Source organism: Haplochromis burtoni, unplaced genomic scaffold (genome assembly GCF_018398535.1).
Source record: "Haplochromis burtoni strain Fernald_Lab_line unplaced genomic scaffold, NCSU_Asbu1 Contig_1, whole genome shotgun sequence".
NCBI lineage: Eukaryota > Metazoa > Chordata > Actinopteri > Cichliformes > Cichlidae > Haplochromis > Haplochromis burtoni.
The window spans coordinates 1,939,877-1,967,858 of NW_024582362.1; the positions used below are offsets into that span (position 1 = coordinate 1,939,877).

Sequence of the window (27,982 nt, forward strand, 5' to 3'; positions counted from 1 at the left end):
AGGAATTTAATGCTGGAATTTACTTCAATTTATACATGTCTGCTACCCATTTTCACCTTGTATCTGGAAACACAAAACAAAAGTGCATAAATCAGTAGTATAAACTACTATACTTCCTCCTTTACTGTCAGCTACTGTCACTATCCATAACGCAAAAACATTCAAATCCCTCCATATGTAAGGCAAACACACAACCTGTAACCACGGTATCTCAATGTTGTCTCTTGGGCTAGTGCTTCTTAAAACAGGGAAGTGGGAAAAATCTCAATTTTGAGCTTTTACATGCTTCTTCGATGATAACGAGACACATACTATGAACATTAATGTACATCTAAGGGTTGGAGTGCAGTTTACCGAGTTGCCACAAGAGAGCAACAGCACTAAACAATCAGCCAACCAGATTAAATCTTAACTGGCATGTTTCATATATGTCTATATGTCTTATTATGTCTTTAGATTCTTCTGCACATTAATCGAGGAGTTTTATTCACTATATGGTCACGAATGACAATAAAGTTTCATTTGACTTTGACAGTGTTGGCCATTACCTCCTCACAGTGCTCCAAATGTCTCATTTTTAGCTCACTTCCAATCCTGGAGTTCACTGTAATCACAGCCAGACTATTGTTCAGTTACATTAAATTCAAGAACTCTACACTTTTAAATCATTTAAAGGGCAGTCTCAAACAGGACTCTGTACAAAAGCAGCAAACCAAAATACAAAACAGGTATCGGACACATGAAGAAAAACACAAAGTGTACCATTATTAAATTACGTCTGACGTGGCCCTAACGGTTTAACCGTGGAAATTGAAGAAATACATAGGGGGTGAGCTTAGACATAAGACTACATGAAGGTGCTTAATTTTTTTTTTTTAAATATAAAACAGCTTATTACATTTACAAAAGCATGTCCACAAATTCCAACTTTCCGTAGTACCAGCCAGGACACATTTTGGGGCACATTCAACTGACTCTCTGAATGTAAACATGAGGAATAAATCACAAGGAAGAAGCACATCTTAACAATATTTACAGGTTAATGCCATGCTACAGTTAGGCTATAAGTAGATAAAGTGAGCGGGAGCAGAATGATAGTGCGTATTCAGAGACCGATACGAATGCAAAATCGACTGAAGTGTCAAACAAGAGTTCTTATTTTAATTTTCAAATAGGAGTTACATGAAGTGATTGGCACCACTCTTAAATTGATTTGATATAAAACCGAGGATAGTGACACTCTCCCAGTCAGGAAAACCAAAAACTAGCCTGCTAACTTAACCTTTGGGGAAAACTGACAGTATTTTGACGCTTCCAGCACATCTAGGCGACGGCTTCCTAAAGGTTGACTAAATGATAAAAGACAAAGGTTCCGAAACTGCATTTTGGCATATGCTTTCTTTCTTGGGAATTGGTGACTACTGGAAGAAAACCAGAATGATTCTGGTACCGAAAGCCTCGTCACTTGCCTACAGATTCTGCATTTTCTGTGCAAATACTTTAACGAGCCACTTCTTTAGTTACACCCTGCTAGTTGTTGTTGGACCCCATTTGCCTTCAGAACCGCCTTAATTCTTCATGGCACAGATTCAACGTTGACATGACAGCATCACACAGTTGCTGGAGATTTGTTCGCTCTACATCCATGATATGAGTCTCTTGTTGCACCACACCCCAAACGTGTTCTATTGGACCTCTGTTAAGATATGGTGACTGTGGATTTGACTACAGTAAACTCAATGTCACGTTAAAGAAACCAGTCTGAGATCATTCGAACCAGCATGTTATTCTGCTGGAAGCAATGGACATGCTTAGGAGCAATACTCAGGTAGGGTGTGGTGTTTAAATAATGCTCAGTTCCTACTAAGGAGCCTAAAGTGTGCCAAGAAAATATCCACCATCCCATTACATCACCAGCACCAAAGGTAGAATGGATCCATGCTTTCATGTTCCTTATCCCTAATTCTTCCCTGCTATCCAAATGGCAAAGGTGAGCCCGTGTATCCAGTTTCCTGTTCTTAGCTGACAGGAGTGCCGCCCAGTGTGGTCTTCTGCTGCTAATATGTTAAAGATGCTCTTCTGCACAACTTGTTAGCAGCAAGTGCTTATTTGAGTGCTATCTGCTCGAATTGCTGCTCACTTGATATTTTTATGTTATAGTCTTTTTCAGACTGAAATACTATGACCAGTCCGTCTGAATCCAACAACCATACCATGTTCAAAGTCACTCAAATCAGCTTTGTGATGCTCAGTTTGAACTTGAGCATGTTGTCTTGACCATGTCTACATGCCATGTGACGGGCTGATTAGCTCTTTGCATGAATGATCAATTTACGGGTGTAGCTAATGAAGTGGTCGGTGAAATTCGACGCAAAAATCACAAGTAAAATATCTTAAATTTGTACAAAAAAAATTACAATTTCTGGTCACTATGGTGTGCAGGTTAAGAAATAGTCAAGATATTTGAGTGGTACCAATTTTCTTGTTCAGCTCTCAACGAGAACGCAAATAAAGATAATTGCAACCTATTCCTTTAAGCAGTTTATACTCGGATCATGATTTTTTTTTTTCCAGATCTACTATGGTTATGACACACAATAGCCAAAAGTGTACACAGAGCCAAAGCCTTTTTTCAGGGGTATTACGCTGTGCTTCCCCAGTTTTAATTGGCTGCTACACGTTACTGTTTTAACAAAAATAAATCACTCTGTTATAATATAATTCAACACTAAGGGCTCCTTTTAGTGGCCACATCTGATGTGACAAAAATGTATCTCTGCCAGTACTCTTTAAGAATTTTAATTGTTAGATTATAATTTAGTATTTATCACTTCACAACACGGATTACATCAGATTGCAATGAAATGTGGCCATTTGATTCGGCTACGTAAGCACGTTTTTGTGAACATTGCTCTCCCTACACTCATCTAACACACAGACAGTGTTTAGTTGGGAAAATAAGCAGTAAATAACAATAGCAGTAACACTGAATTTCATCCTACACGTATATTGTAGGTCAGAGTACATCAGGTTTTACTAACAAGTCACAGAAAAGTGCCATAACATCTCATAGCCAGATCTCGCAGGAGACGATGCACGCCTGCTTAATGTAAGCCAAAAAAAAAGCAAAAAACAAAAAAAAGATTAGAGTCGACAAATTACTCCATCTCCTGACTCGGGAAAGCTCGCATGTTGATTAGCTAAACGTTGATCTGACGATTGTTATCTCAAGTCTCTGCCTCGCATCTCAAACACGCACACACACCATCACGAACGCCACACGCTGCATTGCACGGCCGACTTCTCCTTAAGTCCTTAGAAAAAAATTAAAAGAAATGACGTAACGCGCCACGAATTACACACTATTCACAATAATAAAAACGAAGACGGTTAGGAGTACACTTTAAATATCACTGGAGTTAAATGTAAGGTGCAGGATCGATTATAAATGCTGAATTACATTACTTAACTATAGCAGGTGAGCTAACAGGATTTGGTTATTGGCAACGCCATATACATGTATACGCTCAAAGACAAATCAGCATTTGGTTATTGCTGGGTCTGACCAGAACCGCTCGCTACATCTTGGCCGAGAACAAAAAATAAATCATTTCTTCTCGTTACCACGTGGTTCTCCCTCTACTCGTGATCCCAGTATGAGTGGAGATTTAGGAAGCGCTTCCTACCATTTCGTAAAAGATGCTACAATCAATACATTGTGCAAGGCTCAGGAGAGAGGCGAGTTGTCAGAAAAAAAATCCCAAATGAAAGCAGGACACATCTGTGAAATTTATGAGTCGAAAAGTAACGGTGAAACGTCCTACTGGACTCTGAGGTTATCTATTGTATTCAACAGAGTAAAAAATTATTATTTATTACTATGTGTGTGTGTTCTTTGTTCTTTTTTTTTCTCCTTTTTTTTTCTTTTTTTGACGAGGCCTCCATGTAGCATTTTTTTCTGTTCTTCTCCTCTGTGTAAATGTCACTGAGGCGCATCACTCTCCCTCTGCAGGAGTCCTCTTAAAAGCTCAAAGAAAAACAATAAAACAAAAAGTAACAAAGTGCTTTCAATGCTACAGAGATTTGTTAGTTGTTGGAGTTCATCCTACCAGCAGAAAACAGTGGAGGCGGCGGGGGTAAATGCGGGGTAGGAGGCAGCCCCCCCATGGAGTGCAGCAGGGGAAGGGACAGCTGGGTGCTGTGGAGGGGGTGGGGGCTAGAGGCAGCAGCGGGTGTAGTCACGGACGTGGCAGGGAGTGCCGTGCCCAGCTGGGCCTGACCGGAAGAGTCCGCAGCGGGTGGCGCCAAGGGCCGGTCGAGGCCCAGGGGGTCACCATTGCCGTCGGGAACCATGGGGTTGGTGACGCGGAAGCACTTCTCCCTGTGGGCCTTGAGCATGTTTGAGAAGCGGAAACGCTGGCCGCACACCTCACACGGGTATGGCTTTTCTCCGGTGTGGGTGCGGCGGTGGCGCTTCATGTTGGGCCGGCTCGTGAAGCTCTTCCCACAGATTTCACAGATGTACGGCTTTTCTCCTGCAAAACGGGAGACACAAAAGACGCCTGCTCGATACGTTTTCAACATGCACCGTTAAGTTTAATGCCACAGAATCAGTGTTTTCATATTCGCCATACATCAAATGATTCTGACGTGGAGGGCGGCTGGTTGCAGTAACTCTGCAGTTCTCCTCTGACCTTTTCAGTATCTTTCAGAACAGAGTTTTGATTTGTGGCCTGTGACTTGACTGTTTTAATTCACTCTGAATGCTCTCCACCAGAATCTCTTCCAGCTGTGGCAGGCAGCTGTTTCCAGTAAAAGAACTCTAACAGTCCAATTGGTGTTACCTGCACGGCAACAAACGGATAAAAGATAAAAACAATCAAGCAGCTAAAGAGTCACGTGTTTCTCTCAGCAGTTTTGTTAAAGAGCAAAGCTGAGTTAAATCAAAAGAATACACGGAGGCCACAAAAACTCCAACATGAACGATAATAGTGCTTCACATCTGCTGGGTGTGCAAATAAGCTTTGCAAAGACACAAAGGTGTCAGTGTTTGCAGCTCTGCAATATTTTCTTTTTTAAATGCTCCTTTAAAATAAATGTTGCTCTGCCCTGAAGCAACATGAACACAACCAAAAGAAAGGGACTCACCAGTGTGTGTTTTCATGTGTTCATCGAAGTACTGTTTCATGTTGAAGTCCTTTCCGCACCACTGGCACATGAACTGCTTGTGTCCGATGTGGATGCTCATATGGGAGCGGAGCTGGTATTTGTACTGGAAGCGCTCGCTGCAGTTCTGAAACGGCGCACAGGAAACAGTTTTACGCAAAGTCGTTTTACAGCTGGTTGTCAAAGATGGACTCGACAGGTTGTACTTCAGTCATTGTGGAGAAAAAGCAGAAGTCGTGTATGGTGTTTTCAACAAAGCACACTGGGACTGACTTGAGCAAGGCTGTAAAATGTACTACTAAATCAAAACTGCCCCTTTTTTGTTACCTTCCTGTGAACCTATTAGACATGGCGCTCAGTTTTCATTCATAAAAAAAGTGATATTTTTTAAAAATAGGCTTTCTTGCAAAGGGTTAAACAAGTAGATTTTAATCCCACTCTCACGCCTGTATGGTGAACCTTAGACATAATCAGCAGCCAGCTGGGACCTCTATCATCAAGGACTGATCTAATCGAGTAGCATTTTCCCCATTTTCTGTCTTTATCCTCAGCCAACCTAAACTAATTTATGATGTCACTATAAGCACCCAGCGAAACACTTCAGTATTGAATAACTACCTGCTGGTGGCCTTTTGTCACAGTCTTGTTTAAAAAAAACTCCCAAATTGAACTTGAACAGACATTCTTTCACTGAAATAATTTCATCTATACTTCTCACTTCTTAAGAGATGCTCTGACTAGATCTATGTGGGTTTTTTTTAAACGATCAGTGTTTTTTAATCGAGACCGGCACATCTGGACATCTGACTCTGGTTTACTTGATCTCAACCTGTGAATTTCTCAGATTTAAATGACACTCCCAGCGCCAATAATTTTAAATATCTTTAAATCTACCTCATCACTCAAGTAAAGTGGAGAGCTGCAGTGTATAAAAGGAGCTCAAACCTCACACTTGAAGGGTTTCTCTCCTGAGTGCTGTAGAGAGTGAACCTTCAGGGACATGCTGCGCTTGAATGATTTCCCACACGTTTCACAGGTGAATGGCATGTCCTTCGTATGGGCTACACAAAGGCACAAACACAGAGCATGCTTAGTTTGTGTGATTCAATACTGAGCCACTCATGACTGAAATTAAACTAAGCATTTAAGGAACAACATTCAGGTTATTTTTCACTAAATAAATGCTGAGGGCAAAGGGTCCATTTCATCTTTTTCTTCCATCTTAAGTCTGAATATGACTATCCAATTTCTCCCATACTAGAAAGTGGCTAATTAGGACCCTATTATTAATAGTCCTTCGATAATAGGAACTCCTTAAATTGCAGTAGCATAGAGTGAGGTAAGCCCATCTGGGAAGTAAGATGCTTATCTCTCCAGAAAATGGAAAAGGAAAGCAACACCCAAAACAAATCCTGCCAAACAATCAGTAGGATGTGGAAAAAGGAAGCCTAAAGAAACACACGGGAACAAAGTGATCAACCAGGATAGTTGATTTTACTGTCACTCACCGACCATGTGCTTCCTGACATGGGCCATCGTGTAAAACTTCTTCTCACAGATCTCGCAGGAGAACTTCTTCTCGGCGTAGCCATGGACGATCTTGTTGTGCTCGTGCAACGACCACAGCTTCTTGAAGGCTTTGCCACAGGTCACACACTTGAAGAAACAAGAGAGCGAGCATGGAATGATTACTGGAATTTACTTGGGGATGAGATATTAAACAGATTGTGATCTGGAACAGTCTTTACAAATACAATCCAGGTGTGTGTGTGTTTATACAGACACTTGAGCATGCACTGTAGCAAAAAAGCAATTAGAGTCACTAGATTAAAGAAGCAAATGATCTTCAAAACCACAGCAGGAGTCCAGCTGCTCGGTGCCGAGGGGTAATAGTGGAGGTAGTGAGACATATCAGCACTGATTATTACTGACTGCCATTTGACTGAGTTACTGACTCCAACTGGTTTTAGTGATTGCAATTATGCATATATTAATTAGAAACAAAATAACAATTATGCATTAAAAAAACATTTTCTTTTCTTTTCTATAAAACAACTTCCTAAAATAAAACTGATGTCAGAACAGGTAGCACTGCTAGGACTTAAAGGAACAGTTCTGGTGTGAAGTGAGGGCTGTCTTACAAAAAAGACTGACAAAAATCAGGTATAATAACCACAAACAAAATTCCTGTTTAGTTTAACTGATTCAAACAACACATAGGTTTGGCTTCACACCTTTAGCTAAACCTTAATTTATCAAAAATAGTGTTTTTTAGGTTTTTTTTTTACCCATGTAGTGTTTGCAAAACATATAACTTACTGTAGCTAGCACTGCAAGGAAGTAACAAGTTTTAAGGTTAGTTATTGGTGTTATATCCTGCTTTATTTACGTGTTTAGTTTTCCAAGCTCCAATCTGATGGGCAAGCACCTTTGCTAGCTTGTTGGCTGAGTTTATATAGGTAGATTCCTTGTTTATGTGTCCTTCCCTGCCTTTCTCTCTGTCCACTCTGCAGCACCTTTGAGGTCACTTGTACCACTTTTTCATCCTATTGACTTATCTTTTCAATTAACTTTAATGTATTTGAGCTAGACCTAGCATAATAATGGGGGCTTGTCCGGGATCGGACATCTGGACTGCCCTTAACAATTCTCATAGATCTATATTATGTTAGCTGAAAGACATAGTCCCCAAGCATATAAGTTATACAATGATTATGGTTTAATCGTACCTGGATGCTTTTCTCACAGTCAGTCTGTTGATGCAGCAGCAGCTCGCTCTCTAGCAGGAAGCGTTTTCCGCAGTTATTGCAGATTTGCATGCGGTTGTGAGTGACGTTCATGTGTTTTTCTAGATACCAGCGATTGTTGAAGATGCGAGGACACTTTTTACATGGGTAATGTTGCTTCTCCTCCAGCCTCACTTTTTGGCCCAGGCCCTCCAGGTCCAACGCCCTCTTCCCACCCTGCCGCTGGTTGGCCAGCGTGGCCTCTGCAAGCGTCTGCCGCAGAGAGGCAGTGGTACCAGCCATAGCCAAGGCTCTGGTGCCCCGACGAGGTCGATCCATCATAGCTGGCTGCTCCAAGCCTGGAATGTTGAGGGTGTTTTCCTCTTCTTCTTCATCCTCCTCCTCATCTTCCTCTTCACTACTTTGCCCCAATATGTCACCCCTCTTCAAATCTTCCACATCCTCTTCTCCATCTGTATCATCGTTCTCCACTTCATTATCCTCATCGCCCTCTGAATCTTGCTGGTTGTTACGGCAGCGGCCAAACATGGTGGAAGTCTCTGTAGAAGTGGCCGATTTGCCCTCTGATCCCTTTGAGACGTTAAGAGTCTGGTTATTAAGGTTGACTTCGACGATGATCTGATCTCTGTTGAAGGAGGCGTGGCCATCTGCTGTCTTTGACTCCTCTCCATTTCCTTCCACTTTACACAAACTAGCCACACCTGTGCCGGCCCCGCTTCCCGAGCCTTCTTCCTTCTGGTAGTACTGCTTTGCTTGAGAAGCCGTCTTGCCTGTCTCTTCTACTCTGACAGAAAAAGGGCTGTTTCCTTCTCTCGTGTACACCCTGCCGAGCTCTGACTCCTGTTTGATCTCACGGTACATCTGGCTGGGGGGCATCGCTACAGAAGCTGGCTCACTGCTGGCATGCCCTTCTTGATTGGCCATATCTGTGCAGGTGGTTCTCAGCGAGTGGCTGCTGATAAGGTCGTGACAGGAGGCTGCGATGTCGCTCATCTGAAGCAGGGTAGCGGCGTTGAGCACGTCGCGGACAGTGCGGCTGCTCACCAGCAGTTTGGAGGTGTAAATGAAGTTGAGGATTTGCTGAAGGCCCTGAGAGGTCAGGGCATCCAGCGACAGGTCCACCCGCTGCAGCTGTTTGCTTTGGGCAAAAAGCGAGTGGAAGAAAGGGCTGTAAGCTGCCAGCACACCCTTGTGGGCCGGAAAGGTGCTGTGCTGACGCACAAGAACAATGTCAACGTCACACAGGTCAGGCTGGAAGAGGCGCTGCTCATTCAGCCTGTCCATCAAACAGGTAAAGTGCAGAGCCACATCCTCCACTAGAGAGAACTCAGCAGAGGGGAAGTCTGTTGTTTTCTCCACTATGAGCTGTAAGAGAAAGTGAAAGGAAGAAGTGAGACAGAAAAATGTGTCATAATCATTCAAAAGTCAATAAATATTATAGTAAAGAAGCTCTTTAAACTTCACCATTAAAACTACCACGACAGTGTCCCCTTCAGTTACTGTTCTGGAGCTTTTCATCATAATACATTACCTTAATCTGAGTGAGTCTGCTCAGTTAACATACAATTGTGGATTTAAGCCAAGAAGGACAAGTCCTTTAAGTGCCCAGGTTTCCTTATGCAAATATGCTGAGTTGTGTTCGCTAAGGTAACTTTAGAAAGGCTGCTGGATTGCTCAGTGGTGTGGAGAAACCCCGTGAGGCCTCTGTAACTTAGGCTGGCTCAATAGGGATTTGTGTTTTCATAAAACCTCCTTTGACAGACGGTTTCTCCTTTTAGAGGATCAATACGAGCATCTCCTCACCCGCAGAACTCAAAGTCAATCATTAATGGGATCGTTTAAAACTCAAGGTTGAGACAGTTTTTGAAATGTAGCTATAGGTCACTTCATCAGTTCATTGGGTGTATTTTCTTATTGAGTTGTAAAAACATATACAAACACAGAGGGCAAATGATCTGAGCAGATAAATGCTCTTGTATTTGGTACTGGTAGATGTTTTAAATGTAGATAAACCATAATAAATGGACGTTTTTGGCCAAATGATCTCTCTCAAAATAAGAAGAAATGTAACAAGAGCTGCAATTATGCTGAAATAAACTTTTATGTTTTTACTGTGACGTATGGCACAAATTCACCCGCCGCATCTAAGAAGCAAGACACAAGTCAGTGAAAAATCAAAAGGTGTAACACTCAGCGCTCTGTGCAAGGTCCTCAACTTCCCAAGGTGGGTTTATTTTAGCACAGGAAGGGCAGGGTTTCGATCCAGACGGGATGTGAGTGGGGACAGAACAGCAAACACCGCGCACACACTCTAACACACACGGATATGTGATGTGCATCCATGCAAAGACAGCAGAAATGCGCGCGCACACACAGCCGAACACAACAAACACAAACAGAGTGTCTGGTCTCTTCTGCAAGGACTGACTGCTCTGTGCATTGGTATTCAATGCCATTTCCCCCCTATTAGCCGGCTCTCTCAGCACACCCACTCACAACACTGTCCCAGAGGAATGACGAATTATGCACACGACAAAACACGTCCGGAGAAATAATTAGGGAAACCATGCTGAATAAATACTAACTAACCCTCCAAACAATTAATGGAAATTATAATTCAGGGCACCTTTTGAAGGTAGAATAGGATAAGTATTGATACAAGCCTTGTTTTGGTTAACACACTGCCAGAGACGATACAGCAGCAAGCCCTAATTACACTTCTACACCTCTCATTTTTGAGTATTTTCAGCTGCATGTGCAGAGCGAAACATGTAACAAAGAAAAGAAGGAAATACATTTTATTCATAATGCATTTCATTGTCAGACAATAACAACTATGGTATTTAAGTAACAGACAGACTTTTAATGGGCATGAATCACACTTGTTTGTGCGTCTCCTTTATTGTAAAAGTACTTTGTTTTCCTTGCTTCACGACATATTTTATTCCTAAGATCATTGAAAATGACTTTTCATTGTGCAGCCTGAAAAATGGATTTGCATTGGGGCCTAACCTTGAAAATCTGCTCTGTTTGAAGAATTCAATTATGGAGTGTTAGATTTATTCATAGTTTTGAGCTGCTAAATTGGACTCTGAGCTAGAGGAGAGGAGATCGGGTTATCTCTCTCCATGCAAGGCTACAGACATCGCCCAAGGGCAAAACGCAGCAGCCTTAATCAGATCAAGTATAAGTTGCAGACTGGAAGTTATGTTCCTATGGTGATAACGATCGGCTTCTTCTTCTGGGATTCAAACAGGACAATGTGGTCAAAGATTAAATTCTAGAAGAGGAGCACCAATACATTCAAATACATCCACGACTGAAAATAAAAGAACCAACAGCATCTTTTAATTTAAAGATTGCGTTTATTCTCTATAACTATATTTTGAATTATAAGGCAGAATATACCGTTTTCCACATTGACTCACAAAAAGTGAGCGTACAACCGCTTAGGTTTGTTACCTAGGATGTGAACTTGCTTTAAAATGTTGAATGAGATATTATGGACTAATGTGTGGATTTTATTTATACTTACACTCATCTGGCTAAAAATGTGGCCGTCAGTATAGCAGAAGACCAAGCTACTCTTTTAAGGTCTGTGGTCCATCTTTAAGTAGCCTCCAAATGTACATTTAAGGTTTGATTGTACTGCCAGTGCAATAAAAAACACACAATGCAACATGATCAGGCATGGATTGACCTCCCCAGAGCTCTGATCTCAACATTATTGAAGCAGTGTAGGATCATTTTGACAGGAATCAGGAGAAAAGGCAGCCAACAGAAGAAGAAGAGCTTAGAAAGCTGTCAGTAAAAATCTGAGTTCATTCCTGGAACTCCTTAAAGAAATGACAACAAAGATTCCCTAACAGAGTTCAGGCTGTGTTGAAGAATAAAGGTGGTCTGACCAAATGTTGATTCACCATCTCTGTTTTCTTTAAGCACTGAGCCGCTCTACGTTTACAACACCTCCTTAACTTCCTATCATACTTCTATTAGTAATAAAAGGAAACCTTAACAGCAGTAATTATGGCAGCAGGTCAGCCCAGGTGGGAGGTAACAAGGCACCATGGAGATTTGTTTCACCGCTTTCATAACCGTTAATCCCAAAACAAAACACTAGAAAGTCAAAAAGAGATCCTAGCCAACTCAAGGAGTTGGTATAATTTACCTAGCTAGCTACTAGTGATAAAGTCTTTCATCTGTAGTAACTGGTTGTGCATAACTTCATCATTCTGCAGGTGGATGTCTACATGTTTTATTAAAAGTTCCTAGATGACAGAGAGGTTTAAATCAGTGAACAAATCCATTATTTTCATCTTGACAGATGCTTTTAAATTGTTTAATCTATCTGCCAATAGCTGTAGTTATGACACGGCTGCCGTGGATGTCACACCGTGTGTCAAAGACAAAGTTATCTGTCACATTTCAACACACTGTATCCAAACAAATTCACTGAGTGCTTTGAATTGAAAGACTCATCTGACTCCCCTGATCCCTGTCTGCCATTAGCTCCCTCGCTCACCCCCCTTTTCTCTCCGTCTCACTCCTTTCCTTGGAAATGTCAGCGAGAGAGCTTGTTTGCTGTCATTAGAGAGAGAGCCACCTTTAACCAGCCTCTCAGTCAGATGTCTCCCAATACATTATTCATATGTGGCCTGACCTGCGAAAAACACACCGCCAGGGGGATTTACTGACGCGCCCAACACGAGGCGTCATTTAAACCGGCTTCAATCAAAGCTCTGCGCACCCTTTACACGCAGCTTATTTCATCTTCTGCCAAACACAACAATCTGAGAGGATCCTTTTGCACTGTAGAGGTCTTTGCACAGGGGTGGACTTTTCATGTTCCCCGGGGGCCACATGAGAAACCGGCACTGTTGTGGAGGGCCGCATCAATAAGCTTATAAAGATAGTATTAATAATGTGTTTAGCTCATTGATGCACACCTCCACAACATTCCTAGTTTCTCATGTGGCCCCTTGGAAAAATTATTATCCCACCCATGGCTTAGCAGGTCTGTCTTTTGCAAGGTTGCTCTCAAGGCTGATGCATTTTAGCCCCATAGAAGCAATAAAGCATGTTTTTTGTTGTTGGCATAGGTTAATAAGGTAACACTCCATCCACTGAAGACTTACTTGGGATATTTAACTCAACCACAGCTGTACTGTTATTGTACACCTATTATTTCACAGTACTTCCCATTTAAACATTACACTAATTGACCTGATGGAGGATTTAGAATGACTGTAAATGTCAAACTCTGAAAGGCAACAGATTATACAAATCCACAGCCAGCTACTGTTTAATGGTCATAATGGGATGCTGTATTAAAGAAAACATAATTCACCCAAGTATGTGTGCATGTGTCAAACTGCCAGTAGCAATGCTTTAATAGAAACTGGTGGTTTTAAACGTCTTTATTATTAATTTTATTTTGATAAAGAGGTGATGGAATAGGAACTGGGTCAAGTTGGACCAAAAGGTGCCTGCATCTTTCATGAGAGCATTGTTTTAAAAACCAAATATTGTTGTCAAATTAGTGTTGCTTTAATTATCCTCATACAGAAGCCAGACTCTAAGGTGCAAGTCAAGCCCACAGTTAATGTCAGTCAAAGTGATTAAAAAAAAAATCAGAAGTGTTGAATCCTCACCCGGCTCAGCCACGTCAGAGCCGATGGTCTGCTCTTGGCAGCGCCTCGGCAGCTGGACCTGAGCCAGACAGAGCTGAGCGTGAGGATGAAACCCTTCTTTCTAATCTGACTTTCTCTGGTGAGAATGCTCCTTCTCTCCCACACCTTTTCACGGATAGTCTGGGTGGATTTACTGCTCTATAAAGTCTCGATCACTGCGCGGTCTGACTACAGGCTGCGACTGCTCCGTGACCTCTGCAGAGCTGCCATTTTAAAGGTTCCCCAGTCCGATTCGGGCAGCGCAGATGATGTTTATCTGTTAAAAACGATCGCGAGGCCACTAGCAGGGGGAGCGCATGCATGTCTTAATCCGTATCCACAGTAAAACTCAGTGTTGTTCACCCCTTTTAACATTTTTGGTTGTGTTAAAACAAAGCAGAGACGTGTGCTTTCCTCCAGAAATCTACATAATTCAGTCAGTGTTTTGCACACACACCTTGAATTACGAGGAGAGAGGCAAACAACATCAACCCTGGCTGTCTTGTTTGCTTGCTGACCGGTGAGCCATTAGCAGGGGCCAATGTCAGAGCATAGCACCGAGTCACGGATGCATCAATAGTGCGAGGGAGGGCAGGTTGTATTCAGGCAGGAGGGAGTCCCAGGGGGAAAACACTGCAGGGGGTTAAAGCTTTCTCTCAGTCTGCCCACAGACTGCTTCGACTGAACTCAGTGTCCTCTTACATCAGCTTCTTCATCGTTTCAAAAGGGACTAGTCTGGCTAGAGCAAAAATGACCACTACTGTGTATCTGTTATTGTACTATCTCACTGAATACCTGCTTCACCAGTTAAATCACAACCATGTCTGAGCGCTGTGGCTCACATTAGTAATAAGCATGTAAAGCTAGCTTTGCAAAATTACATACAATTCAATACATGTAGTCTCTGGACTCTTTATTAGGTACACCTTACTGGTACTGGTTTGGGCCGCTCAATCACCAATTTTAGTGAAACCCTTGCAAATTCTAGTTTCCTGTTCTCAGCTGACAGGAGTGCTCCAGTGTGCTGCAGCTTCAAGGTTGTGTGTTCAGAGATGCTCTTCTGTGTACCTTGTTTGTAACAAGCGGTTATTTGAGTTACTGTTGCCTCCCTATCAGCTCGAAGGAGTCTCCTCTGACCTCTGTCTCAACAAGGCGTTTTCTCCAAGAGAGCCGCCGCTCCCAGAATGTTTCCTAATTTTTGGAATTTTTCTGTCCAAACTTCTTAGTTTAAAGCTCATGTTGTCCATGTCTGCATGCCTAAATATGCTGGGCTGCTGCCATGTGATTGGCTGATTAGATATTAGCAGTTAACTGTGCCTCACTGGATATTTTGTCTTTTTTAGGCAATTCTCTGCAAACAATAGAGATGGCCGTGTGGGAAAATCCCAGCCAATCAGCAGTTTCTGAAATACTCAGACCAACAACAGCTGTGTCACATTCAGAGTCACTTTAATCACCTTTCCTCCTCATTCTCATGCTCAGTTTGAACGTCAGCAGGTCGTCCTGACCATGTCTGCACGCCTAAAGACACAAGGATGCTGCCATGTCCCTGGCAGATTAGATATTTGTGTTTACAAGGAGCTGAAGTGGCTGGTGACTGTATTAGCAAAGGATATTATTGAGCATTTATTTTCAATGGGAACATTACTGTTGCCTTAGACCATCTATTTGTAGATGGTCATTACTTTTTGTCAGTGTTTCAGACACGAATTGGAAGAAAAGAGATCAACAGAAAATTGATCAACAGCAAAGAAATAATAACTGACTGTTTGAGAATTTTCACAGCATAAAAAAGGGAAAAACTTGATGTTCCAGCATTTTAAATGTGATGATACTACATCATCTCATGTGCAGCTGGATGCTGGATCGCAATTTTTTGTGCAATTTGTCTCTTTTTAAGAACCATAATTGACACAATGCATGATTACTTGCGGTTTTTGTCCCAGTACAACATTAAAATCATATTCATATTAAAATGCTAAATAACTTTAATCTGCAGACTTGGAGAAAGTGCCAGAGGACGTTTTTCCAGACCTTCTTTGTAGAAATAAAATCCAAAATCAAAGTTAACTGCACTCTCACTTTGTCTCACTCTGCAGTAACGCCTCGACAAAGCTATCTGGCATCTCTTTGACACTGTATTGCATGATTCATGTACTTCAAATAACAGTGACTGAGACAAACAGATCAAGTGTGAGCCGGGCCACAAACAACTGTTGAACAACAGAAATTACTGCTACAAAAACACAAGTGTCCATACGCAAAATGTGATCCTGGCCACCTGAATATATCAGTTTTGGATTTTATCTTGACCTAAAAGAACAAAAAACAAACAAATCAAAAAAACAATCTGAAATGTGATTGTGTTTTTGATGTTTTTGACATTTTAACGTGGCCCTAATTCAAATAACAGAGATATAATTCATCAGATCACAAAGCTGCTGCCAATGACAATGATTTAGAGTGTTTCTGCTAATCTCAGCAGGATTTCACAACAAATCTCACAAAAAGCTCATTGAAGGGATCTACAAATAAGTGCATGCTAAACTCTCCATATGCACGGTGAAGTCTCTCCATTTGTACATGAGCATCAGGGATGCAGGAGATCTGCCAGCCATCCGCGTGCATGACGACAGCAATCCCATGAGCTCATTCCCGGCTCCTTTGTCGCCCACTAGGACGATAGACGGCTGTGGGGTCTGACATGCCACTTCCACCTGCAGAGCACATCAACCTGCACTAAAAAGCACACTCAGCAGCCCTCTTCACAGCCAGGCTTCCTGCTGAGGGGTCCGGCGCACGACTCGACGTGACTGACACCCAGAGGAAGGAGAGTGGGCACAGTGTCAGGGCAGATCTCACTCACTGGCACGGAGATGGCAGGAGAGCAGTGCCCACCCCCTACACTCTTATCCCTGAGTCATCGTCAGTTGGGAGCATAGCATGACAGGCCTGATTATAAACTCCCCACAGACGGATCACCCACTTTTTAGCAGCAAGTTCAGTCTCCCAGTAACGTCAGAGCGCTTGTACGTGGCGGGAAAATAATCAGCTCACGAGTAAACAAAACCAAACAGAACGGGACAAGGGCATGTCATTTCTGGCAGAGTCCAATCAGACAGCCATTAAAAAGTCATCAGGGTAATGACTGACACTGTGTCCTCTGTGTGCTCACCAGACCGGTCCCTGCTGTTGACGCCAAACAACAGGTTTAGTCCCAGAGATGCTGATCAGGAGAGGTGAATTCTGACTCTCTGGGCGAATATCCTGGCAGGGCTTAATCCTCTGGTGAAATCTGCTCGTGATACGTGGAAAGTACGGACAGAAAGTTGCCGCAAAACTGTCAGCTTGTGGATAGATTATTGAATAGGTCTACCAACACAAACTGTATAAAAAAGATGGAAGTAGCCACTGTATCACCCATTCATTTATGAGTTCCTGTTTCTGCACAAGCGTGGAGTCGATAAAACGAGAGAAACCGCTCGCTCGTACAGTTGCTTTTTATTTATAAGTTGCCCCACCCTATAGCAAACCCTGCTTTATTGTCTTATGACTGCCACCAAGAACCACGATTTAACAAAAAAAATATCGCATTGTAATCAATAAGACTTAAAACAAGCAAGTGAGCCAATTTACTGGGAGACTTTTTAGTGTGGATGTGTACCAACTTAGGTGAGAGTAATTTTCCCAGAGATTTCAATACGACGCTTATGTTTGTGATCAGATTTTTGCAATCAAGTTAGCTCCTTTAACTCTATCAATCAGGAAACTGTGAAGTTACACATTTTGTTGTTACTCTGAAGCAGAAGGCAGAAGACTTTAGCAGTCCAACAGTTCGACATGAACACAATGATTTCACATCTTTTGTGAAGTTATCCTTTGCTAGAAGGCATTCAAAGCTGAAGAATCTGGCGCCAATTTGTTCATGTTTGCACTACACTGGTAGCTCACTGGTGCTGCCACTACCTGATTTTGAGTGTGCCTGCATCTGCGCCTTCTGCTTCCAGCCAACAAGGAAATCCTAGTTGGCTGGAAGCTTTCCTGGAAGCTTTACTTGTTAGCAAGGATAATAAGCTCTGCCAATCAGGAAGCTCTGATTGGCAGAGCTTATTAACTCAAAAGTTTGAGATACCCAACTTGAAACTTCGAGTTATTGATTGCGCTTTCCTTATTTTGTCTCAGTGGCAGAAAACAAGCTTCAACAGAGAATGCCCCCTACTGACCACGAGAAAGAATTCAGGTTTACGGCATTTTAGTATTGGCTTTTTTTTCAGACCCCAAGGCGCAGTCCACTGTTAGGCCCCCTAAGACCTGAAGTTGTGGACCTTATCTGAAGCCAAAAACTTTAAAGCTGTGTCTTTTTGTTAATAAATACACTTCAAACAACAACAAAGGGGCACAGAACAACTACTGATGCAAAATAACCATATGGGAAGCCAAATGATTAAAATGATCACCCAACAAAATAGCTGCAAACCACCAATGAATCACAAAGACGCACAAAAATGAATGTTATTCTCTGGTGTACGGCTCTTTGAGAGTGGTTTGGGCCTTTTACATGTCTGTGCCGTGGGCCTGCTGTCTTGTAATTCATCCTTGTGTCGAGTAGAAGATATCACGTCTGTCTGCAGTCTGCACTCCCTCCTCTGCTCTCTAAATCCAATCAGCACAGCGACCTGCCGCTGACCTTGAGACAGAAGAATATACAGTAGCGGATGCATGAGCACATCCAACCATGAGCCCGCAACTCTATGCATGCATTCCTTCATTGTAAACATGCATTTGCTCCTACCTCAGTAAACAGGAAGTAAAGAAATTTGGCATAGGTGACGACACTGCAGAAATAAAGGTGAGGCTCGACTATAACCGGACTCCCGCTATCCCTTCATCAGACGTGTTGCTCTTGCACAAATGAGCCAGACTGATAATAGCACAAGTGACAAGGTCTTGCGTTTAACAAGCCCTGTGGTGATCGTTACAGTACTATGATAAAAAATGCAAATAAAAATCAGTGTTCAATGACTAAAGGGGAAGCCACAGCAGCGGGTAGCTCATTGCTAAGGTCACATGTACAGCCACATTAAAGTGGAGTTTAATACTCTCCAGGCAGGCGCTGTTTATCGGATAATAATGGTATTAAGGCTGACAGTTACACCTTGTGATAGTAGACTAAGGGATTATGTATATAATGCAGAAAACTAGTTGTGAGTGTAGGCAGATTGGGAAAAAGTCAAAATCAGCCATCATAAACAATCAAACAGCTGTGTGGTCAGAAATATCAGAATATTAAAAACTACTCTCGGTACGCAATATATAAAACAAAAAAAACAATCTTTAGACAACATACTAATTAAGATGCAATGCAAACTTTTTTTAAAGCTTTTTATGATACCTGCGCATGGAAACTACAGAAAATGTCAAATCTAAGGAAAGACTGGTAGTGTTAGTAATCCACCTATAAGCTATTTTCCAACCACATTTAAAGAACAATAGAAAATGATGGTGTTAAATTGCGATTTTACAAACTCAAAGCCAAAAACGATTCCAACCATTCTACCAAACTGCAGGGCAATCCTTAAAAAATACAAATATAATTGTCCTCCAATGAAAACTCTGACAGTTAATGGTAACACTACAACTATGAACCACAGGCTGCTTATGAAACCTGGTTATGGAAGGGCCTTAAGAGAACTTACTGGAAACTAAAAAATAGCTACAACTTTTCTAACTTAAGTAAAGCTTTCAAAAGAAGAAGAACAAACCACTATGACTTTGTCTCCAAAACACTAAGGTACCGAAGCTGGGCACTGAGATATCAGTGGAAGTTAAAATGGGGCCCAGCCATACTTTTGCGCACCGTCTTGTGTTGCACAAAGTCAAAGTAGCATCGAGCTGGCCCCAAGTCCAACATGACAGGAAGATAAAAACATCAGCATTAACTCGTAGAAAAGAAAGCAAGAGAAAGCATTGGAGTAGCGCTCCACTGCTGAAGACAACTCTTGGAGATTTAAGGAATGAAGGGTGAGCATGATGTTTAACTTGCAAAGTTTCTTCTGGTAGGACCAAAGCTCCAAATGTAGCAACAGCTTACAAAGACATCCAAATGTGTAAGATTACTCACAGTGCAGGGTGTCCACCAGAAGAAAGGTTAAGCCCAGAGGCTTCAACATAGAAGATGAGGGCCATAATGTCGGAATTTATCAATGGAGAGCTACTGACTCACTGTGCAGCTAAAACAGAATAAGTGCAAAAGTATCTGCCCACATCTGTCCAGACTAGACGGGCAATAACACAAGAGTTTTATATATATAGTCCAGCAGGGGTGTAGGGTCTGGACAGAAGACTTGCTTGCCAGTGAATATCTGATTATATATGATTTGTTGGTATGGAGAAATTAAACAGTGTATTTGGTAATTAGACTCTGATGACCTGTCATGGCAGAACCAAATTTCCAGAGTAATAACAAGAGTAATGATGTCAGCATTGAGGTATTGATGTAAAGAACAGAAGCTTAAAACCCAGGAAAGCAGGAAGATGAGTGATTACAGATCTCCTTATTGAACCTATGCATAAGCTTATTTTTTTCTATGGTTTATAAGGATCATAAATTAAGACATGCTTATTTTTTTGGAAGTGTTGCTTCTTGCTTTGATATGCAAGGCTGTACTGGCACTGATGGTTGGTGTTTCAAGGTAATTGCATGGTGCAAAATTGTTCAGTACGCATGTAATTTCTGGAACACTTTCCTCAGTCAGCATATTATGACTTCTGGATGATGCCATTAGTTACCGCACTAGGCAATGGCAGGAAAAGGTGAGTACATCAGTTGTAAACAACACCAGTGACATATAATTTGGGGCTTTTTTCAAAACATGTTCAGATTTTTATAAAGTTACAGTACTTAAAAAAAACAAAAGCAAACCCTAGTATGTTTCAACTTTCTCGCCCACACCGAAAAAGACACACAGCGCGGGTTTGAAAAACATGCGATCATTGAGGTTAACGACATCAACTCAAGCTAATTGGAGTCAGGAGTGAGCAACCTGGAGTACAATCAAGACGATAGCGGAGGTGTGAGGTAAAGCTCTCATAAGAAGCATCTGTGAACGTTGAACGAGAAGAGCTCCAATCAAAAACTCCTCATTTGCATACAGCTGGTAAAGGTCACACATGAACAGTTTAACTATTGACAGAACCACAGCCAAAGTGTCTAGAAATCCTATCAGTTTAGTTCTAGGGTGAGCTTCCCAAAGAGCAGGCACTCCGCTGAGATGACTGACACATACTGCAGATTGCTCATTGAGGTGAATTAGAAGACCAGAGAAGCAGCTAACGACTTAAATGAACCACTGGAGGTAGTTAACACTGTTTGTAAATATGTCATGAGAAAATCACCGAACAGGCACGCTGTCCGTGGCAGGACACCACAGAGAAAGCTGCAGCTCTTTCCTAAACTCTGCTGAGAAAATGTTTTGAGGGCTAATGAAACGAGCTGTTCGTGAAGAACATCCAGCGCCGGATACAGCTTAATTACAAACATGAACACAGTCCCAGAGTGAACTACGATGGAGGGAGCATAGAGGTTTTCAGGGCTGCCAAGTCTATCAAGGTATCTTGCATAATAATATCAGGGTGGCTGCCTGCCCACTGAAGCTCAACAGAAGATGGATGAGGCGCACAAGTTAATATACCAAATTAAAAATCTACCTTTTGGAGAGGCCCAGTCAGAGCCAAGACTTTAACCTAATAGAGATGCTGTGGAATGACCCCAGGAGAGTTATTCACACCAGACATCCAAATAACACGTCTGAGCTGAGGCAGATGAATGGCTCAACATTCACCTGAACTGTGTGGTAGGTCTCATCAGCAGATCCTGCAGTGATTTGAGGTTATTAGAATATTCATCCATGGGTGGAGGAGTCAAACTAAATAGCCGGGGATTGGACCGGCAGGGCCTACGCCGTTGGCTCGCCCACTTTTGTTTCCTTCACTTAAGAAATATTGCAAAAAAACAAACCTTTTCTGTCATTCAGTCATCTGGAAGTTACACATACTCCTGCATCCCTTCACTGACTTCCAGTGAAATTCAAAATCCACTTTAAAATCCTGTTACTAAAGATAAAGCTCTACACAGACAGGCCTTTAAGACCTTATCATTACAGACAGTCTCTCCGATCTAACCAGGGTCTCCTGACTTCCCCTCGCTCTGATTTTAAAACCACATGATCGTTCTCCTGAGGTTGTTGCGACCAACCTGTGGAACAGCCTTCCTCAGCCAGCTCCTCGGCTTACCTTTTATTAAATATTTGCTTGCATCTGTGCATGTCGTAATTCAGTTTAGTTTTTAGTTTAGTCTTTATTAGTCTCAGCGTTAGTTTTAGTCTTTTAATTGTTTTTGCATGTGTCTCAGCCACAGGTATTACAAGAAAAACTTGTTGAAAGCAGATGAATCACAGTCTTGGAGACTTCCAGTCTCAATAAACATGTTCATCAATGCCTCAACAGGCAAGCTGTAACAAAACTAAATCTATTTTTCTCTATATTTTTAATAATTAGTTTAGATAGTTTTACAAGTTCACAAAATCATTTCAGTTTTTATTCAAAAACCTGGTTTTAATTTTAGTTTATTTTAGGTTTTTCACATCTAGTTGTAGTTTTTCGTTTAGTTAGTTCACTTTAATAACCGTGGGTCTGACAAGGATGCCTTCTTGGTGAGGTGTGCTGGGCATGTTTTAGTATGAGAAAGGCGCCCAGGGGTAGGCCGGAGGGATTAAATTTTTCGGCAGGCCAAGGAACGCTTTGGTATTCCCCGGATGAGCTGGAGGAGGGAGAGGACTGGGCTTCTCTGCTTAGGCTGTTGCCCCCGTGACATGGCCCTGCATAAGCAACAGAAAGTGGATGGATGGATTATCCAGTGGTTCACTTACTTGTCATTAAAGACACAAATGATTGTATTTTTACATTTCTGGCTTTAGGATAATGTCTTCTGTCAAACTGATGCAGGAACAGCAGATCTTCTGTTGGAAAAGTCCAAGTGCAAAGCTCAGTAATTAGAATCACTGTTAGTTGCAGGCACGAAGCCTCAAATCCAAAGAGGAAAAAGTCAAATGAACTCAATACAACTTTCATCAACAACCTGAAAGCTAAATGAGATTTCAGGTAAAATGTACAGCGAGACGATTTCAGATATAGGATGAGGTAAATTCCAAATTACTTTACAGTTTGCTGCTGGTTATTCAGTTTCTCTTTCCACCACTTTAGCTAATTATTTTATTCCCTTTAGCCTATTAAAACATTTAACTTTCTTAACCACAGCATTCACTGCTGGCTGCAATTAATAAAGACAATATTATCAGCATTAACGCTGCTCTAATCCTAGACATCCAATCTCCCCTTCACACTGTTGCCCCCCCAACCCTCCCTCCCTCATCCTAATCTAGCAGTTTGGACTTGCCCCAGCTTTGCCCTGGTGGATCTCCACCAGCTTCCTTGATTGGATTTAAATACATTTCCATCTATATGTTAATGCAACCACAGGTGACAAGCCAATCTACAACTGATATGCGTTTACCCGAGCATGAAATTGGGGAGCACAAACAAAAATAAGGATGAGAACACGGCATGAGCAGCATCTTGGCGACGTACAGTACATTAAAATTTGACAGCGTGAGCGGGATTGCCTCGGCCGCACGATTTGCAAAGTCCTTTTAGCGTCCAGTCCTTTGAGAACTGGTCGATGACGGGTTTTATCAGTTTGGGGGAGGCTGGAGACAGTGCTTGCATCGCCCAATCAGAAGCGACGCTGAAAGAAGACATCAACCGCCGGTGGCTTGGAACTGAGATGACGAGCGGTTGGGATAATCAAAGGAGCTGGGTGAAAGGGGGGGGAGGTGGGGTGATGAGGTTAGAGTGTCCGCACTGAAGCTCTGCCAGGAAGTTTGTGTCTGGGCCAATGAGCTGGGAGAGGAAGCGCTGAGTCAGGAACCCCGGCCAAGAGAGGGGCCTGTGGTGCTGGCATCTCCTCCTCGCACACACGTTACAATGGTTCGCACACCACCGCCCCACTGGAGTCATAACACGCTGTTCCCAAGCCAGCACCGCGCACGCATGTGCACGACACGGGTGCACATGCGTGTATACACGCAGGGATGTGACGCCAAATACCTGTGGCACCAAATAACCCCAAAAAACTGCAGAGATATTTTAATTTCTAAAAAAGAAAAAAAGAAAATCAGGTCCGAAGAGACTAAATTTAAATTTGTCCATGTGAATGATACACTGGCTGAAAGATGCACCTTTGAAGTGATCTATTAGAGACAACAGATAACTCTGATGTGCAGCAGAGAGCAGGTGCAGACATACCCGAGGGTTATTACACAGGCTGAGACTCTGATATCTTCATTATCCCTTTCATAGCATGACACAAAAAGAGAGGAGGCAAACACAAGCCTCTAAAGAGCTCCTTATCACAGGAATCTCTCTGCTGTGGCAAAATGCGCGTGCGCGTGCGTGTGCGTGTGTGTTCGCATTGGGCGTTGATGTGTTTGATGAGAAGGTCAGAGAGGACAGAGAAGGAGGGGGGGGAAAGGTAGAGTAGGAGCATCAGCTTTCTATAGCTGCAACCAATAAGTGGACAGCAGGGAAATAATGAATGCAATCTTAAAGGAACACCAGCAGCAGTACAGTTAACGCATTTTGCAAATGTACACATTTGCTTTGTGAGATAAGAAAACATACGCTTGTTTTTATATAAAGCTACATCTAGCATGAAGTTAGTTCAGGGTCTCAAACATGGATTTGTGAGGCCACCGGTGAGAACAATGGTGCAATTCCCTGATGATGCCGGTAAAAGTTCATACTTTTGGCCCAGCTTCAGCTCACCATCTCATGGCTCATACTTTAATCAAGTTCTATCTTTTTCTAGATGCATTTATACATCAAATTGTTCCTTTAAGACTTAATCCTGAATAAATAAATATTAGATTAAGGCGGCACAAGGTTTTTAATTTAACTTGACCTTTTTTGTTTCAAATCAGTTCTGTGCATTATTATTTTCATTATTTATACTACTCTTAATACAGATAAGCAGCTAAAACGGATAATGATGTCATTCCCATTCAAAATCCAAACATTAATCTATGTCTATGACACATTTTTATGACTGCTAGATCAAGGATCCCTTCTTCTCTGCTTGGCAAGTGTCTGAAAACAGCACAAAAACTCATCTGCACTAAAGCTTCTCCTAAGTCTCTCTCGCTGACCTGAATTTTGCTAAAAGCTATAAGAACACTTTAGAAGCCCGCTCCGTTTTAAACTCTCTTAATATCTTTAAATGCCTGACAATGAAAGGCTAATAGAAATCCTCATATCGAGCATTAGGAAAATAAAAAGCTGTCTGGCTTCTTTGATAATGGAGTTCAATGTCTTTTTCTTTTTTTTTTAATGCCATAGTGTTAAATTAGAGTAACTTTCCCCCCTTGGATACAAAGACAACAATACTGGGTGGCACTGCTGAGAATGAATAAATCCACATCTTTATTTGAAAACGTAAAAAAATAAAACAACAACCTGAGTGTACTTCAAGCAAGCTGGTGCCACTTGAACCAACGAGAACAAAGGAAACCTTACATAAGCCCAGTGAGTTTGACCTTGCTGTCTGTGCAGCCTTGTCCACTGTTCTTAATCTCAGGGGCATAAATTAGCAGCACCTACAGCATGCTCCGAGTTTCCAAGAGAGCGGAGAAGTCCGCGGGAGTTTGTTGCCGGGTCTCGGGGAATGACTGCACTTGTCACAAAGACTAAAGACAGCTCTCTCACTCAGCACCCAGAGACAGTGAAGCCTCAAAGTCAAGGGTGGGCAAGAATGCCCTGAATAGGCAGTTACGTAAAAACTCACAGCACCCTGGGAGGATAGAGAAGGAGCTGCTTAGGACCTCACAATGCTGACTGAGGCCAAACTGTATCACAGGGCCAGAAACGTACAGTATAAGTGTCTTTAGTGTGTGCGAAACTAAGGCAGATTTACATTTTCACAATAAATGAAGACAAAAAAGCCAAATAAAGTCTTTTCATTTGAATAGGAGGATCTCCGTGCAAACGCCCTCTTCAGTGCAAAGTATATGGGGAAAAAAAAGACTCCAGCCATTCATTTTCAACAGTAAACCTGTCGGGGTGGAGCTGAAGTCTAACTAGGCTGAGATGGGAAGAGAGCAAGAGTGCACGCTGGACACGCAAATTAACAATCAGCAGCTAGTCTGACATGCACGCCTTTGAACTGTGGGAGAAAAAGAAGCAGAACCAAACAAAACTCAGCGCAGGCACAAGGAGAGCACGCAAGCTGCACTCAGAAGCATCGCAGCCAAGCCAAACGAGCAGGATAGTACCCAGAAGCCTCTTGCTGTGAGGTGACAGCACTAACCACTGCACCTCAACAGGTTAAAGATCACTTTGCGGTAGCTTTGCACCTCTTGCGCCCATTCATATTTGTATTTTGCATCTTTTTTTTTAGGATGTTTTATGTCCCTCTGTGGTCGATTTCTGTCTCTTTTTTTCCCCTTTCAACTAATCTTTGTGGTCACTTTCAATCTTTTTATTTATTACTGTGTCTCTGTACTAATTTTGAAAGTCCCTGTTGATTGTTTCCATCTGTCGTGTGTCACCTTACACATTTTGTCCCATAGGTGTAGCTTTTGTTATTTTTCACTTTTTGCCCCGTCCACTGGGTTATTTTTCTATTTCTGGTCATCTGAGCGACTTTATAATAATGTTAAGAGACACTTGCATAGTGAGGATCTGGTCCATGGGCCCCATGATACCGTGGGCACCTGTTGTCTTTGCTGCTAAACCCTTTGTGTAATCCAGCCATTTGGTATTGATTAAAATCAACATAAGCCCAGATTAACCCACCTTGGATATATCAACAATCTAATTTATGAAATAATCACCAAAACAATTAAAAGATTCACTCTGTCTGATCTCTGGTGCATTGCATTCGCCATGCACACTGTGCACTTGACCTCAGTTTATTCTTCTGCACTTGCAAAGAAAAAAACGAGAAAAAAATAAAATAAATAAGTAGAACATAAATACAACATCAATCAGACCTCCCTCACCCTCTTTGCTCCCACCAGAAGCCACCCAGCGAGCACCAGGGCTAACCCCGCTGACCTGACCCAGATATTAACCCAAGCCTCCAGATGTGAACGCGTACTGGGATTACTCCACCGCTGCATCAAGCTCCACATGCTTTCCTAATGAGGCATCCTAAAATGACCCTGGAGACAGAGCGGACTGTCTGCCTCTGTACTGTCGGCCTCTATTCCCACAACTCAGCCTCTCCGTCACAATCACCCTCCGATCTGCTAACGCGTGGAGGAAAACACAACTTATCCACGCTGACAAGAGGACGAGGAGAGCATTAGTCAGTACAAATACGAATCAGTCGTCTCCCTAAAGCGACTGACCTCATGCAGCAGCCTAGAAAACTCGTCACAAGCCAATAAAATATTGCACATTTTCTGCTTCAGCTGCACTTTGTTTGCGTTATTTATTTATTTATTTATTTATTTATAACCAGGCAGCTTCTTCTATCAGGTCTCACTGGTGATGTTTTCCATCTCCACCTCTTTTCACCTCTACTTGAGTGTCAGCCGCAATCAAAATAAAGTTATGGAGACGAGAAGAGCGGCATCTCTCATGAAAGCCTCGCTAACTTGTCCTGCACCGGCTGTCTGGCTCGCTTGGAGAAGGAAGGGAAAGGTGGCACTTTCACTCGCACCAGTCACGACCTGAGTGCTTTGCAGAAGCGTCCGATATGAAGGAATTTAACTCCTTCTCCGCATCAATGTGGCTATTGTAGCCATCGCATTCTTTCAGAGGGGGTCTGCTTCGATCCACCCCCCACACCGCCACCACCAGCCCCCTCAACTTGTGCCATGTCGGCAAGTTACAAACTTCACCGCAAACGATACAAAGCACGAAACACGCGTGTGACAGCCAGCTGTAGGGGATCGCGACGACGCGCAAGTGTGGCAAGTTTGATCGGCCTGCTAAGTAGCTCAAATTTGCAAGAGATCAAGAAGGGACAGAGAGAGAGGGAGAGAGGGAAAAAAATAAACAAAAATGCAGCTCTGCTCTGTAGCCTACCATTTTGATCCAGCGTTTCGAGGCTCAAAGGAGTCCCAGAATAACTCCTTTCGCACCAGTTTCCCCCTCGCCATGAAAATGACCGTTGGATTGTCACATTTCTCCAGTTTTTTTTTTTTCTTTTGCCTTATCCTGAATCTTTTTTCCCCCCCGTGCTGCTGTAGCATTCAGACAGACAAAAATGCAGAGGCTGCTTTTGCAGAAGGAATTGGTGATTGGAGCTCAGGGATCATATGGGCTTTTTTGTCAGACGTT

General features: G+C 42.4%; 1 protein-coding gene across 1 annotated transcript; it reads right to left on the bottom strand.

Annotated features, from left to right (window-relative positions):
* Positions 1-960: 960 nt before the first annotated feature.
* zbtb47b (zinc finger and BTB domain containing 47b) lies at positions 961-27,982 on the bottom strand. The gene is made up of 6 exons (XM_005912292.3): positions 27,728-27,982; positions 7,896-9,278; positions 6,675-6,822; positions 6,112-6,227; positions 5,149-5,293; positions 961-4,535 (listed from the first exon to the last, which is right to left on the bottom strand). Exons 1-6 carry the CDS (start codon positions 27,728-27,730, stop codon positions 4,087-4,089), a joined length of 2,244 nt encoding a protein of 747 aa, XP_005912354.1. The 5' UTR covers positions 27,731-27,982; the 3' UTR covers positions 961-4,086.

Coding starts and splice junctions, on each gene's coding strand:
- zbtb47b (XM_005912292.3), bottom strand. Junction 6,823..7,895: donor ACTGTGAGAAAAGCATCCAG/GTACGATTAAAC, acceptor TGTTTCTTCAAG/TGTGTGACCTGTGGCAAAGC. Junction 4,536..5,148: donor ACACATGAAAACACACACTG/GTGAGTCCCTTT, acceptor CCCGTTTTGCAG/GAGAAAAGCCGTACATCTGT.